This window comes from Saimiri boliviensis, chromosome 3, assembly GCF_048565385.1.
Source record: "Saimiri boliviensis isolate mSaiBol1 chromosome 3, mSaiBol1.pri, whole genome shotgun sequence".
NCBI classification, from domain to species: domain Eukaryota; kingdom Metazoa; phylum Chordata; class Mammalia; order Primates; family Cebidae; genus Saimiri; species Saimiri boliviensis.
The window spans coordinates 38,100,047-38,116,004 of record NC_133451.1 but is presented as its reverse complement, the minus strand read 5'-3'; the positions used below and the strand labels follow the sequence as shown (position 1 = coordinate 38,116,004).

At 38.9% G+C, this 15,958-nt stretch overlaps 1 protein-coding gene across 1 annotated transcript in view; it reads right to left on the bottom strand.

Moving 5' to 3' along the window:
* The window catches only part of KLB (klotho beta), a 49,354-nt gene extending 33,627 nt beyond the window's left edge, over positions 1-15,727 (bottom strand). Inside the window, exon 1 of the mRNA XM_003927522.4 lies at positions 14,895-15,727. Within this exon, the coding sequence (XP_003927571.2) occupies positions 14,895-15,719 (825 nt within the window). The 5' untranslated portion in view covers positions 15,720-15,727. The remainder of the gene's footprint in view (positions 1-14,894) is intronic.
* Positions 15,728-15,958: the final 231 nt, after the last annotated feature.

Here is a 15,958-nt window from a genome sequence, read left to right as displayed (position 1 = left end):
TAATATGATTCAGAAATCACTATATATATATGTAAATGTTTATGTGTACATATGCATAGAAAAAAATTGGACATTGAACAAATTGCTAGCAGTGGTTACTTCCATGGTGTGGGGTTAGGGAGTAAGGTGAAAGAGAACCTTTATTTTTAACAATGTCTTTCTATATTGTTTGAATGTTTTGCAATACAAATGCATTATTTTTGTAATTTAAAAAAGTTGGGTTGGGCATAGTCATTCATACCTGTAATCCCAGCACTTCAGAAGGCTGAAGTCGGAGGATCATTTGAACCCAGGAGTTCAAGATCAGTCTGGGCAACAAGAGCCAGACCTTGTCTCTACAAAAACTAAAAATGTTAGCTGGGGGTGCCTGTAGTCCCAGCTACTTGGGAGGCTGAGGCAGGAGGATCACTTGAGTCCAGGAAGTTGAGGCTGCAGTGAGCCATGATCGTGCCACTGCACTCCAGCCTGGGCAACAGAATAAGATCCTATCTCGAAAAAAAAAAAAAAAAAAAAAAAAAGTCAAGGGTATTGGTTGAAACAGTCAGTGACTTGAATTGTTCTAGGCTATCACTCTTCAGCTTCTCCCCACTTCCAAAATTCTCAAAGGAAAAACAGACTTAAATGTAAAGTTCAGCTACTCTGAATTTCATTCTATAGTAAGGAATATTTTGTCCTCTATAATAATATGTTCATGTTCAAAACAATGTAAGGAGGAGTCATGGATTCTACATAATTAATGTGAAAGAAAAACCCGTAACAGGAGACTCTGGCCCTTTACTTAAGACTTTGGTCATGTAATCTCTGGTCAAGATATGACCCAAGCAAGGAACTCCCCGCAATACTAAAAGATCCTGGCTTTCACCAACCTCAAGGTTATCAAAAAACATTTTCAAGTAACACTACTAGATCAACCAAGGATTACTTTAATTACTTCTGTGATTCACTCTTCACTGGCCAGTAAATTAGAAGGTTCTGGTCTATTCTCAGCTTCCCTACTACTTTTCAGCAACAGAATTATTAATGTTCAGTAGTTTTAATCACACCTTTTGGTTTTAAAATAGATTTTTTTTTCCATACCTGGGATTACAGGTATGAATGACCATGCCCAACCCAACTTTTTTAAATTACAAAAATAATGCATTTGTATTGCAAAACATTCAAACAATATAGAAAGACATTGTTAAAAATAAAGGTTCTCTTTCTCCTTACTTCCTAACCCCACCCCATTTTTTTCTTGTTTTGTCGCCCAGGTTGGCGTGCAGTGGCACAATCTTGGCTCACTGCAACCTCTGCCTCCTGGGTTCCTGCTTCAGCCTCCTGAGTAGCTGGGACTATAGGCACCTGCCACTACGCCCAGCTAATTTTTTTTTTTTTTTTTTTTTTGAGATAGAGTCACTCTGTCGCCCAGGCTGGAATGTAGTGGCGAGATCTTGGCTCACTGCAACTTCCATCTCTTGGGCTCAGATGGTTCTCCTGCCTCAGCCTCCCAAGTAGCTGGGATTACAGGCATGCGCCACCATGCCCAACTTATTTTTCTTGTATTTTTGAGACGGGGTTTCACTATGCTGGCCAGGCTGGTCTTGAACTCCTGATATCAAATGATCCACCCATTTTTTGGGCCTCCCAACGTGCTGGGATTACAGGTGTGAGCTACCATACCCAGCCTACAATAGGGTATTTTCTAATGCTGAGTTTTCTCAGCAAAACTTTTTTGTTATTAAATGACTTATTTTATATTATAAAGTCAGGTAAAGTTTTCCCCAGTTGATAGTTTCATCATGTCCAGCTCTGTTTCCATTATTTAAAATATTTTATGATCTCCATTTGGGTCTAATTTTCCATGTTATGAGAGTACTTGTATCAAATCAAGCTGTTTAAATAGGATCACAATATTATTCTCTGAGCATTTATAATTACATTTATTTAAACTCTTGTTAATCATTTACTGAAGTATAACTTTTTCTGCTTAATGGTTAGAAAAAGTAAATATTGCTCTCTAGAATACCAGTTGTAGTTTAAAAATTTTTTTTTTTTACAGGACTCTTATAACTAACAATGGTATTCTGGTTATGGAAACTCTCTTTGGCAATCTCCACAAGCAGTTTTCTTAATTTATCAAACTTAGTTAAAAACAGCTATAATAATAATAGTTTTAATGTGTTTGTTATTTCCTTTTTTTCTTTTTTCTTTTTAGAAACAGAGTATCTAAAAAGATGAGATGACATTATTAAAAAAAGAAAAAGAAAAAGAAAGAGTCTTGGTTACCCAGGCTGGAGTGCAGTGGGGTGATCCTAGTTCACTGCAACTTCTGCCTCCCAGGTTGAAGCAATTCTCCTGCCTCAGCCTCCCAAGTAGCTGAGATTTCAAGCTTGCACCACTACACCCAGCTAACTTGTATTTTTAGTAGAGACAGTGTTTCACCATGTTGGCCAAGCTAATCTTGAACTCCTGACCTCAAGTAATCTGCCTGCCTCAGCTTCCCAAAGTGCTGAGATTACAGGCGTGAACCACCATGCCTGGCCTGATCAGTGTTTGTTTTTTTTTTTCATATCAAGTTGACAGATGAAGATCAGTATTTCTTATACTGTATTTTGTTAGAGATGTCTTAGATTCTGATGGAGATGGGTTGGCATTATATGCTGGTACCATGCATTAGCTAATCACATGAAGAACTGTGCTAACTCTAAATAATATGGACGGGCATAGTTGCTCACACTTGTAATCCTAGCACTTTGGGAGGCCAAGGTGGACAGATTGCTTGAGGTCAAGAGTTCAAGATCAGCCTGGGCAACAGGTGAAACCCCATCTCTACTAAAAGCACAAAAATTAGTTGACATGGTGGCTCACACCTGTAGTCATAGCTACTTGGGAGGCTGAGGCAGGAGAATTGCTTGAACCCAGGAGGTGGAGGTTGCAGTGAGCTGATATTGCACCACTGCACCATTCCAGCATGGGGCGACCGAGCGAGACTCCTAAAAAAAAAAAGATACTGTCAAAGGCATACATAAGTGATAGGATGCTAAATTTTGAGCAAATAATTAAAATCATGGGAACAAATGAAAAACCCGGTTTTTTAATATATGAGTCAGGGGATAAATGGTTCACAGATTTCATGGACAAATTAAATACCCAGATCGATTGTTTTGGTCTTTTAATAAGCAAAGAGAAGTAAAATATCTGTTGAGACAGTATCAAAACAAGTGACAGACATGGGATTTGAAGCTGTCAATTGTTTTTTTCATTGAAGCAGGGCAGCTGATTTATGTCATTAAACCTTGCTAGCTTGGATTCACACAGACTAGACTTTAATTTTGGCTTTGATACTTAACTGCTATGTAACCTTGGGCAAATTTCTCTGGGCTTCAGTTTCATCAATTGTAAGCTGAGTTTCAGAACATCTACCTGACAGAGCTGATGTGGGAATTAAATGAGATAATATATTACAGGTAGCTAGTATGTTTCTGACATTACAGTATGTATGCAATAAAAATTCCTGTTTTTTTTTTTTTGAGACAAAGTCTTGCTCTGTTGCCCAGGCTGGAGTACAGTGACACGATCTAGGGTCACTGCAACCTCCACCTCCTGGGTTCAAGTGATTCTCCTGACTCGGCCTCCTGAGTAGCTGGGATTATAGGTGCGTGCCACCATGCCTGGCTAATTTTTTTATGTTTTAGTAGAGATGGGGTTTCACCATGTTGGTCAGGCTGGTCTCGAACTCCTGACCTTGTGACCAGCCCACCTCAGCCTCCCAAAGTGCTGGGATTAAGGCATGAGCCACCAAGCCTGGCCTAAAAATTCTTATAATAATAATTTATTTATTTATTTATTTATTTATTTATTTTGAGACGGAGTTTCGCTCTTGTTACCCAGGCTGGAGTGCAATGGCGCAATCTCGGCTCACCGCAACCTCTGCCTCCTGGGCTCAGGCAATTCTCCTGCTTCAGCCTCCTAAGTAGCTGGGATTATAGGCACGCGCCACCACGCCCAGCTAGTTTTTTGTATTTTTAGTAGAGACGGGGTTTCACCATGTTGACCAGGATGGTCTCGATCTCTTGACCTCGTGATCCACACGCCTCGGCCTCCCAAAGTGCTGGGGTTACAAGCTTGAGCCACCGCGCCTGGCCAACAATAATTTAAAAGAATATGATAGAATGTCAAAATGTTACCTGTAATAATTGTCTCAGTCTTTCACTTTAAGAATTCAGACCCTTCTCTGGTCTTTCTTTAAAAAAAAACACATTTTTTTTTTAATGTGGGAGGGGAAAGTCATGGAAGGCAGAAAGTAATAGGTTTTGTTGTTTGTTTAAACCCTCTTTCTTCCATCCTTTGTTAAAAAAAAAAAATCTTGGCTAATTTTTTAGCTGTAAGACTTAGCACAAATTAATTATGATATGTTATTGTTTTGAAACCCTACTTTACCAAGGGAGTTTTTAAAAATTCCTTTTTTTCAATGAAAGAAAATAATTTCAGATAATCCTTGAAGATTTTGCTTCTATATAACCAAGACAAGCTAAAAAGGCTACTAATATTTCCTTTTCAAAATATTACACTTCATCTTCAAGACGTTGGTGGGGGATTGGGCAGAAGAGTCTTAAAAATGACATTTTGTTCAAACAACCATCTGTGTCTGAGGCCCTGGTAAAAAGAAAAAAGAAAAAAAAAAGAAAAAGACATTTTGTTTATTTAAATATGCCTAAGAAACACTGCAGCCTTATTCGTGTTCAAGAAAGCAGTTACAGCAGTCTGTTGGCAAAGAAGGCTTAGCTATTAATCATGCGAATCGTGGCATTTTTATGGCTGTTTTTGCAGTTTTATTCTTACTTTTTGAGACAGGGTCTCACTCTGTCACCCAGGCTGGAGTCTGGTGGTGCCGTCATAGCTTTAACCTTGAATTCTTGGGCTCGATTCCCTCAGCCTCCCCAGTAGCTGAAACTACAGGTTTATGCCACCATGCCTGGCTGATTTTTATTTTTATTTTCTGTAGAGAAAATGCTATGTTGCCTAAGCTGATCTTGAACTCCTGGACTCAAGTGATCCTCCTGCCTCAGCCTCTCAAAAGTGTTGGGATTACAGGCATGAGTCATTGTGGCTGACCCTTCGTTTTGCAGTTTAAATAGTACATTTTGTTCAAGAATTTCAACAGAGCCTTTAAGAAGGTAACTATATGAAGATGGTTGTTTTGTTTTCTTTTATAAATTTTTTTTAGTTTCTTGTTGGAAAATGTCTTTTATTATTTTTTTCTTTATTATTATTTTTTTAAGACGGGATTTCACCATGTTGGTCAGGCTGGTCTTGAACTCCCAACCTCAGGTGATCCTCCTGCCTTGGTCTCCAAAGTGCTTGGATTACAGGTGTGAGCCACCATGCCCGGCCGAAAAATGTCTTTTATTTTTAAATGTGAAATATTCTCTTTACCTTCTTATGTTACTTATTTTTTACTTTAATTATGAAAATTGTCATGATACAAAAAAATAGAAACAATAATATAATAAACCCTCATAAACAACACATCACTGAGTTTTAATAGTCATCAAAATTCTGCAGCTTGGTTCGAGATGGGTTTTTAATGTCCAATATTTTAAAGAAACAGACACATCTAATTGATTCGCATGTCATGAAAAGACTAATGTTCATGCGTGTGTGTGTGTGTGTGTGTGTGTGCGCAATCCATTTTTGTTGTTGGTGTTGCCGGTTTAAATCCTTTCTGGAACAAGGTGGATCTTCCTTAAATTGAAAGTAATCAATTTCATTATGCATTGAATGCCTAACACGTGTCTATCATTGTGTGAGTTTCTGTGAAGGAATTACGCCAAGAAATGCTAAGACAAAGTTACTCAAATAAGTGGAAAAATGGGGAAGAAATCCAGTTTTATCCCAGGCTCAGAAAAAAGTTGGCGAGGCCTTGACCTAGAGTAGGGTTTCCTAACATATCTTATCCTGAAAGCCTCTTTCACAATATTAGGCAATGTCTTAAACCCATGAGGAATTTAAAATATCATTTCCTCATTTGTGTGTGGTAATAAAAAATGTAAAAAGTGTTGACATATATTTTATTTTATATAAATATATTTTGCTGAATGTTGTATTTTAAGCCTTTTAAAAATAAACTTAGAATATTCATAGAATAAATAAATATTTAAAATGCTAATAATACATACCGTAAATTTGGGCATTTTACCACCTAATAAATAATGTACATCATTTAAATTATTTTCATTATGTAATAAGGAAAAGCATTCTATGAGTTAAATATTTTTAAAAAGTTATTTTTTTTTTAGAGCTGCAGTCTCCCTCTGTCACCCAGGCTGGAGTGCAGAGGCAGGATCACAGCTCACTGCAGCCTTGGACTCCTGAGCTTAAGCAATCCTCCTGCCTCGACCTCCCAAAATGTTGAGAATATAGGCATGAACCACTGCACCTGGTCTCAAAATATATTTCTAAAAGAAAAATATTTTAGTAAATAATAGTACATCATGATACTTAGAGATATATAGATATGTATACAACAAAAAATCAGAGAAATAGAACACAAAGTGATACATAAAAAACCAAACTGACCAGGAGCAATGGCTCACGCCTGTAATCCCAGCACTTTGAGAGTCTGAGGCGGGTCTATCACCTGAGGCCCGGAGTTCCAAACCAGCCTGGCCAGCATGATGAAACCCCATCTCTACTAAAAATACAAAAATTATCCGTGAGTGGTGGCCCATGCCTATGTAATCCCAGCTTCTTGGGAGGCTGAGGCATGAGAATCACTCCTTCTCAAAAAAGAAAACAAACAAACCACTGCCCTGGTTTCACAACAAACTTTGTGGAACACAATGTTATAGCATCAAAAATGGATAAAAATTGCTTATGTAACATTTTGTTTGAATTCTTAAATTTTGCTTTCTTTTTTTCCTCTCTTTTTTTTTTCCTCCCTCTTGCTCTGTCACCCAGGCTGGAGTACAGTGGCAAAATCTTGGCTCAGTGCAAGCTCCACTTCCCAGGTTCAAGCCTCCCAAATAGCTGAGATTACAGGCGCCTGCCACTGTGCCTGGCTAATTTTTGTATTTTTATTTTATTATTATTTTTTGAGACAAAGTCTTGCTGTGTCGTTCAGGCTTGAGTGCAGTGGCATGATCTTGGCTCACTGCAACCTCTGTCTCCTGGGTTCAAGTGATTCTCCTGCCCCAGCCTCCTGAGTAGCTGAGATTATAGGCACCTGTCACCACACCCAGCTAATTTTTGTATTGTTAGTAGAGACGGCGTTTCACCGTTTTGGCCAGGCTGGTCTTGAACTCCTGACCTGGTGATCCACCTGCCTTGGCCTCCCAAAGTGTTGGGATTACAGGCGTGAGCCACTGCGCCCGGCTTGAGATGGAGTCTTGCTCTTTCGCCCAGACTAGAGTGCAGTGGCCTTAAAATCAGCTCACTGCAACCTCCGCCTCCAGGGTTCAAGTGATTCTCCTGCCACAGCCTCCCGAGTAGCTGGGATTACAGGTGCCTACCACCATGACTGGCTGATTTTTTTTTTTTTTTTTTTTTTTTTTTTAGTAGAAATGGGGTTTCATCATCTTGGCTAGGTTGGTCTGAAACTCGTGACCTCATGATCCACCCGCCCCGGCCTTCCAAAGTGCTGAGATTACAGGTGTGAGCTACCACACCTGGCCCAATTTCGCTTTTTAAAAAAGAACAAATTTTTTTAAAAAGTAAGTTTAGTGTTTTCTTCATGAATAACTAATGGTTAATATAAGAAAAATGGTTTGGGGGCAGCTCTTTCAAGTATTTCACAAATAAGGCAAACACAGGAGGGGACAGCCTTTATTTTTGATATGTGAAAAGCCAAACTAGATGTAATTATGTTGATGATTAAATATATTTCCTCTTTTAACATTTTTAAAATGCTCTTTCTTTTCTAAAAACAGAATAGGCTGTACATTAATTTTGAATTTTTTTTTTTTTTTTTTTTTTTTTTTTGAGATGAAGTTTCGCTCTTGTTACCCAGGCTGGAGTGCAATGGCGCGATCTCGGCTCACTGCAACCTCCGCCTCCTGGGTTCAGGCAATTCTCCTGCCTCAGCCTCCTGAGTAGCTGGGATTACAGGCATGCGCCACCATGCCCAGCTAATTTTTTGTATTTTTAGTAGAGATGGGGTTTCACCATGTTGAGCAGGATGGTCTTTATCTCTTGACCTTGTGATCCATGCGCCTCAGCCTCCCAAAGTGCTGGGATTACAGGCATGAGCCACCGCGCCCGACTAATTTTGAATTTCTGTATGCAACTTATAGATCTGGTGAAGATCTCCTTGAGGCAATTGTGTAAAATAATCATTTTTATGCACCTCATAGTGGTTATATGTCAGTGCCTTTGTTCTTTGTGCTTCATGTCTTTTGAGATGGAGTCTCGTTCTGTTGCCCACTCTGGAGTGCAATGGCAAGAACTCGGCTCACTGCAACCTCCGCCTCCCGGGTTCAAGCAGTTCTCCTGCCTCAGCCTCCTGAGTAGCTGGGACTACAGGTACGTTCCACCATACCCAGCTATTTTTGGTAGAGACGGGGTTTCACTATGTTGGCCAGGCTGGTCTCAAACTCCTGACCTCATGATCCACCCACCTTGGCCTCCCAAAGTGTGGGGATTACAGGTGTGAGCCCCAGGGCCTGGCCCAGTGTTTCATGTCTTTAACCAGTTGTCTACTATAGAATAAGTCAGTGATTTTCAACAGTGGAGTGAGGGGGAGGAATTATGACTGCCTGGGGACACTTGGAAAGATCTGGAGACATTTTCGGTTGTCACGACACTGAAAATGGGGGAGCTACTGCCTAGATAGTAGAGTTTGGATGCTGCTAAACTCCCGCATTGCACAGGGCAGCCCACCAGAGCAAAGAATTATCTGACCCCAAATGTCAATAATGACCAGGTTTGAGAAATCTTTGTACTATGTAAACAGTATTTATCTATGAAAGATAACATTTTTCCCTCAATCCAATATGACTAGTAAAAGATAAAGGTTTTAAAATCATGAAATGGTCAAAACTGTCATGGAAGCTGGCAGTACTTTTTGTTTGGTTTTATTTTTGGTTTTGGTCTTTTTTCCTGAGACAGGGTTTTGCTGTGTCACCCAGGTTGGAGTGCAGTGACACAATCACAGCTCGTTGCAGCCTCGACCTCCAGGGCTGAAGTGATCTTCCCACCTCATCCTCCCAAGTAGCTGGGACTATAGGCATGTGCCACCACACTTAGCTGATTTTTTATTTTTTGTAGAGACAAGGTTTCATTATGTTGCCCAGGTTGGTCTCAAACTCCTGGGCTCAAGCTATCTTCTTGCCTCAGTTTCCCAAAGTGCTGGGATTACAGCAGGCATGAGTAACTGTGCCCAGCTTTGGCAATATTTAGTGGAGTAATAAACAGAATGAGTTATCATCTCATGAGCAAACTCACCTTCCCAAACCTCTGTGCATGTTTACTCAGAGACGCTCAAATGTTTCATTCTAAAAGGGAAATGCACAAATTTAAATTATTACAGGTATTTATTGATTTAAAAATAGAATGAAAACAGACATTACTGCGTTTACTAATGTGAACCCTTATGGTTTTGCTGAATAGACCAAATACGTTTCTGGGATTTGAAAAACTAAACTTGAGAGAGAAAAATCTTTCCTCTATGAAGGAAAAAATGACATAACCCAAGGAAGAAACGGACTTGGGAGACGGACATAAAGGGCTTCCTGGTTACTGAGCCCATTCCTCCCTGTGGTCTCATTACCGAGCCAGGAAATTGTCCCTTTTTGCTTAAACCAATTTAAATTAGATTTCTGTCACTTGCCACCAAAAAGGTTCTGACTAATATACTATTCAATTAATATAAGTAATATTTCAACAGTTTGCAATGATGCAATGAAATATGAAGATTGAACTTGAGATTGGATTTTGATTACAGGATTTAAGATAGAAATCCTAAACCATTCGCCAGGTACAGTGGCTCGCGCCTATAATCCCAGCACTTTGGGAGGTCAAGAGATAGAGACCATTCTGGCCAACATGGTGAAACCCCGTCTTTACTAAAAAATACAAATATTAGCTGGGCATGGCAGCAAGCGCCTGTAGTCCCAGCTACTTGGGAGGCTGAGGCAGGAGAATTGCTTGAACCAGGGAGGCAGAGGTTGCAGTAAGCTGAGATCCTGCTACTGTACTCCAGCCTGGCGCCTGGCAACAGAGCAAGACTCTGTCTCAAAAAAAAAAAAAAAAAAAAAAAAAAAAGAAAGTCCTAAACCACTCATTTAACCAACATTTAAACCTAACATGTACAAATATTCTGTGCTACGTGCTGAGAACATAAAGGCAAATTTAAAAATTGTCTCTCCTGGCGAGCCCGAGCACAGTGGCTCACACCTGTAATCCCAGCACTTTGGGAGGCTGAGGTGAGCAGATCACGGAGATAGAGACCATTCTGGCTAACATGGTGAAACCTTGTCTCTACTAAAAATGCAAAAATTAGCTGGGCGTTGGTGGTGAATGCCTGTAATCCCAGCTACTTGGGGGGCTGAAGCAGGAGAATTGCTTGAACCTGGGAGGTGGAGGTTGCAGTGAGCTGAGATTGCACCACTGCGCTCCAGCCTGGCCACAGAGAGACTCCGTCTAAATAAATAAATAAATAAATAAATAAAATTGTTTCTCCTTTGATAGAATTCTCAGTCTAGTTGGGGAGATGGAAAGGTATCATATTGTGTGAGTACTAAGCTAGAAACAAGCCTTTCTTACGGGAGGCCACAGAAGGGGCACTTGAACCCTACATAGGCAAGAACAACTTGGGTGGGGTAACCATCACCAAGTAAAGAGGACAGTTTAGCTAGACAGAGCGGGATCGTGGAGGCTGGGTGGAGAGATTGAGACACCGGCAGTTGTGTGTTATGATAGAACATGAAGTACAAGAGGATGGGAGAGTAGCCAGGAAGGAGGCTGGGAATTGCGTCTCAAAGGTCCTGGTGAAAAATCGAGACTTTATCCCCCAAACGTGGGGGAGCCACTAATGGATTTTACATAGGGGAGCAATGTGATGCATGTTCAGAAGATCACACTGTAAGATGAGGATAATAGTTACCTGGCAAGTTTGTTGCAAAGAGTATAGATATTTATGTCCTTTTGGAATGCAAATGTTCATAATAGTTCTCTTTTTAAAAATATCTTTAAAATGTCAATAACTTTTGGGGTACAACTGGTTTTTGGTTACATGGATGAATTGTATGGTGGTGAAGTCTGAGAGTTTAGTGCACCCGTCACCAGAGGAGCATACACTGTACCCAACATGTAGTTTTTAAATCCCTTACTCCCCTCCCAGCTTCCCCTTCTGAGCCTCCAAAGTTCATTATATCCTTCTGTATATAGGTATAGTCTGTATACTTACTCCATTATATCATTGTTATATAGCAGGAGCTAAGCTATGAGTATGCAAAAGCACACATAAGCTTGGTATACCCATAGGAGAGAACACATGGTATTTGGTTTTCTATTCTCGAATTAGTTCACTTAGAATATATAGATATTATTTCTTTTTTCTTTTTCTTTTTAAATAGAGATTGAGGTTTTGCTACGTTGCCCAGGTTGGTCTTGACTCTTAGGCTCAAGCAATCCTCCAGTCTTGGCCTTCCAAGGTGCTGGGATTACAGAAATGAGCAACTGTGCCGGGCCTATAGATGATATTTAAAGTGATGATTACCTTGCTTAAAAATGGCCAAGCCAGCCGGGTGCTGTGGCTCACGCCTGTAATTCCAGCTCCTGGGGAGGCAGACACGGGAGGATAGCTTGAGCCCAGGAGTTCAAGACTTGCCTGGGCAATATAGCGAGACCCCATTCTCCACAAAAGGAAAAAAACAAAAAGACAAAAAAAAAAAAAAAAAAAAAAAAAAAAAAAGGCCAAGCCAAAAAAACGCATTCTCATTCTATTTCAAATACTGTTAAAAACTTAGAGTTGAAGCACCCATTGTAGGTGTGATTATGGAAATTTTTGGCCTGAGTCTTAGACTTGCATTAAGGTACTCCCTAGATCTGCACTGAAGTGGAATCTTTGCAAGTCAGTCTTGGGACCCTCTGGACCTTTCAGGTTTCCTCCAAACGGGGACATTTCAAACCGAGATGGAGTTTTCCAGATCATTCTGGAACAACAAGGACCCCAATAGCCAGTATGAAATATTTTCTCTATCTGAGAAGAAGGGAATGAAGGGGTCCCAAACCCCCCACCCTCCACGGAATTCAGTTTTATATTAGGCTTGTGTAGCTCCATAAATGTTTTTGGTCAAAAAACGATTCCTAAAGAATGCTTCTTCTGGGTCACAAGGGGGCAGGATAAGGAAGAAAGACTTCATTGCAACATAAAATATCAGATTTATGTTTTCTACATGAAAGTCAAGATAGCGAAGGGACAAGTGGGAAAAACAAGTTCACCTCAGGCTACCAAATCATTGCAAGATTTCTTTAGTGCTATAAGTCACTGGGTCATGCCTCGTATTTCACTTTCTGAGTGATTTCAAGGACCCCTCACACCATTTATTTAGTCTAGTGATTTAGAAATATTAAGGCAATAAAAACATTATTTGGAAAACACAATAGTTGAAAAAATATCCCTCCATTTAAAGAATAAAATTTATCTCACTATCAGAAAGTGGTAATTTTGTGTTAAAGGCAGAGATTCTCTTAAATTAGAGGACAATGAAAAAACATCTGAAAATATGTCAGTTTATCAGCTAAGTTTGAAAGCATTATCTGTTAGTTAAAGCTTTTTGCCTGTTTATTCTTATCAGCCAAATTTAAGGCTTTAAATTAATCCTTAAAATACATTTTTCATGAAAACTCTAATTGTTGACATTTTTCCAGGTAATGACTTTTCAACAATTTAGAATATTTTTCTTCATACAAAGATTAAATAAACATATTCATGCATGTATTTGCATAGAAAACTTTAAAAAGAATGTATAAGAAACTATTAACAGTAGCGTCCTTGGCCTGGGATTATCAGGTGGAGAGAGGGAGAGGGATTTAATTTTTTCACTTTAGATCCTTTGGTACAATCTGATATTTTTAAATGTGCCTAAGCATGGATTGTTTTAATAGTTAAAAGGACTGGCCGGATGCAGTGGCTCACACCTGTATCTCAGCACTTTGGAAGGCTAAGGTGGGCAGATCATGGGGTCAGGAGTTTGAGACCAGCCTGGCCAACATAGTGAAATTGTCTCTACTAAAAATACAAAAATTAACCGGGCATGGTGGCACATGCCTGTAGTCCCAGCTACTCAGGAGGCTGAGGCTGAAGAATCACTTGAACCCAGGAAGCAGAGGTTGCAGTGAGCCAGGATCACACCACTGCACTCCAGCCTGGGTGATAGAGTGAGACTCTGTCTAAAATAATAATAATAATAATAATAATAATTAAAAGGACTAAATGAAAGGAATATTTTTCTAATTTTTGTATGCATCATCTTGATAACTATTAAATACCTACACAATTTCTCCCCTTCAAGGTCTTATTTTGTCAAATCACAGTATACCCACCCATTAATATGTTCTATATACAACTCTATTCAAAGTTGTGCAAATGACCTTGAAATCATAATGCAGTCTGTTTACTGCAAGGGCAGATGTGTCTGAAACCATAGTATAATACATGTGTGTAATAATCCAGGAATTTCAAAAAGAAAAGAAGTGGTAGCAGATATTTTTGTATGTACAAATTTAGACATGGAATTATTTTATGCTGCTTTATGTTTTTTTCCATTTCTGTATATTTAGCTTTTGATTATTAATAATTCAATTACTTTTTGTAGCACATTATAAAATTATGTTGATAAAGTTTTTTCATTTTAAAAATGTGATTGGTGTTTTGAATAACGTATATTTCCCAAGTAAACCGTCTGACTCAAAAAGTTAAATCCAATTCTAGCCTCAATGTGAGGCTAAATCTCTGGAAAATTCCTGAAAGAGCCTTCTTTTCAAAACATTCTTACTGAAGACAGTTAGTGTTAATTATGTTGTCATTTAAAAAATTCCGTGTCCACAACAGCTGTATTTTACTCCTTAACCTTGGGAAAATTATTTAACCTCATTAAGCTTCGATTTTCTCATCTTTAAAATGGGAATAATAATAAGACTAATTCATAAGGCTGTTAAGAGGATCAACTGTGACGATGCATGTAAAATACTTAATGTAGTCTGCAGTACATAATAAGTACTCAGTAAGTATCACCTATTATTTTGCTTGCATTTTCACTATCATTTTACTAATTTTAACATTTCTCAACATAATCTCTAGCTTTTGAAATACACTGCTTGGAAATTGCTTTAGTAGAGCACATTCTTCCCAGTTTTTATGGGAAAAAAATGTGTCTAACTCCCAGAACAATTAATCTTCTCTTTTTTGTTATGTAACACAAATAAAATCAAATGTGAAGCATATTTAAATTTCTGTATTTGATATGCATAAGTTAGCTAACAAATATTTAGCTTACTTATTTACTTACTTTTACTTGTTAGCTAAGTTAGCTATACTTAACAACAAATACATACTTGAAATGGTTGTGTCTTAAGATAATTCTGAAATGATTGCATGTTGTCAGAAAAGGATTCCAACAATCAAATTTATAAAAGCACTGTGTTCCCACAGAATAAAAGTAAGGTCATATTTTCACACTGTAGTGTGTAATCATAGACTTAAAAATAACCTCAGAGTGCAACTTTTGAAGAAACTAGTTGGATTAATACATTAAAAATAGCTTAGATAAATAAAACATACACTAACTGAAATACAAAATTTGAGGATAGATCTTGTGAATTAGCCTAAAATCAGTTGCCTTGATTTCAATGAAACAGAAGGTACATATCTTAGTATTTTCTGAAGCTATAATAAGAAGCTAGCTGTACAGTACCTTGATCAAGTTGTGTCCCACAGTGTAGACAGCTGCTAAATTTCCTTTCTCTCCAGGGGCATGGATACCTGTCCTATACCCATGCCAAGCCACTAGATATGGGTTGTGAATTGTAATCCAATATTTGACACGGTCCCCAAACGTCTGGAAACAGTATGTGGCATAGTCATTAAAGATGTCTATTATGGTATCATTTTTCCACCCCCCATATTTTTCTTGTAGCGCCAAAGGCAAATCCCAGTGGTATAAAGTAACTATAGGTTCGATGTTTCTAAGCACTAGAGCGTCCAGAAGAGTATTGTAGTACTGGAGACCTTTTGCGTTGGCAACTGTTACTATCCCATCGGGGAAAAGCCTTGGCCAGGAAATTGAAAATTGATAAAAAGAAACTCCTATAAAATCCAAGGCTGATAAGTCTTTTTCCAGAAAAATGTAACTGTCACTGGAACCATTCGTGCTGTTGACGTTTTTAAAGTGTGTGTGGACGAAATGATCCCATATAGAAGGTCCTTTTCCATCCTTCTTCCAACTCTCTTCCACTTGGAATGCTCCAGTGCCAACACCCCAGAAAAAGTTTTTAGGGAAAGTGTCATAGAGAAACAGCTGACTTTCATTTACCGGAGTAAAATTAGGATTTTTAGACCATATAGCTCTTCCATCTCCAGAGAGTCCAGTCACAGCTCGTAGCAGAATAAGTGCTGACAGGATGACAAATCTTTGCAGTCCCCCGTTGGACATTGTATTCCTATAGCGTATGGTCATTTCGTCGGTGCTGAAGAAAATCCATTCATTCCCTGGAGATCCTGCCGCACAGCCTGGCTTCATTTGCCACCAACTGCTGGACTGTCTTATCAAAGCTTCAGTAAAAGCTTGTGATTGTAAAGCTCTGTCAATGATTAGCTTGAACTGGGAGACTTAGGGTGGGTCATAGAGAGCAACGTAATTTGAAGGAGGTGGCCCTATTGCAGTCACCAACGCGTCTCCTTCTCTCTCATTATGGGAAAAATTAGATGAAAATGCATCAGTGACAAGAGTTTGAGTGTGTAACTAACTCGTATGTAACC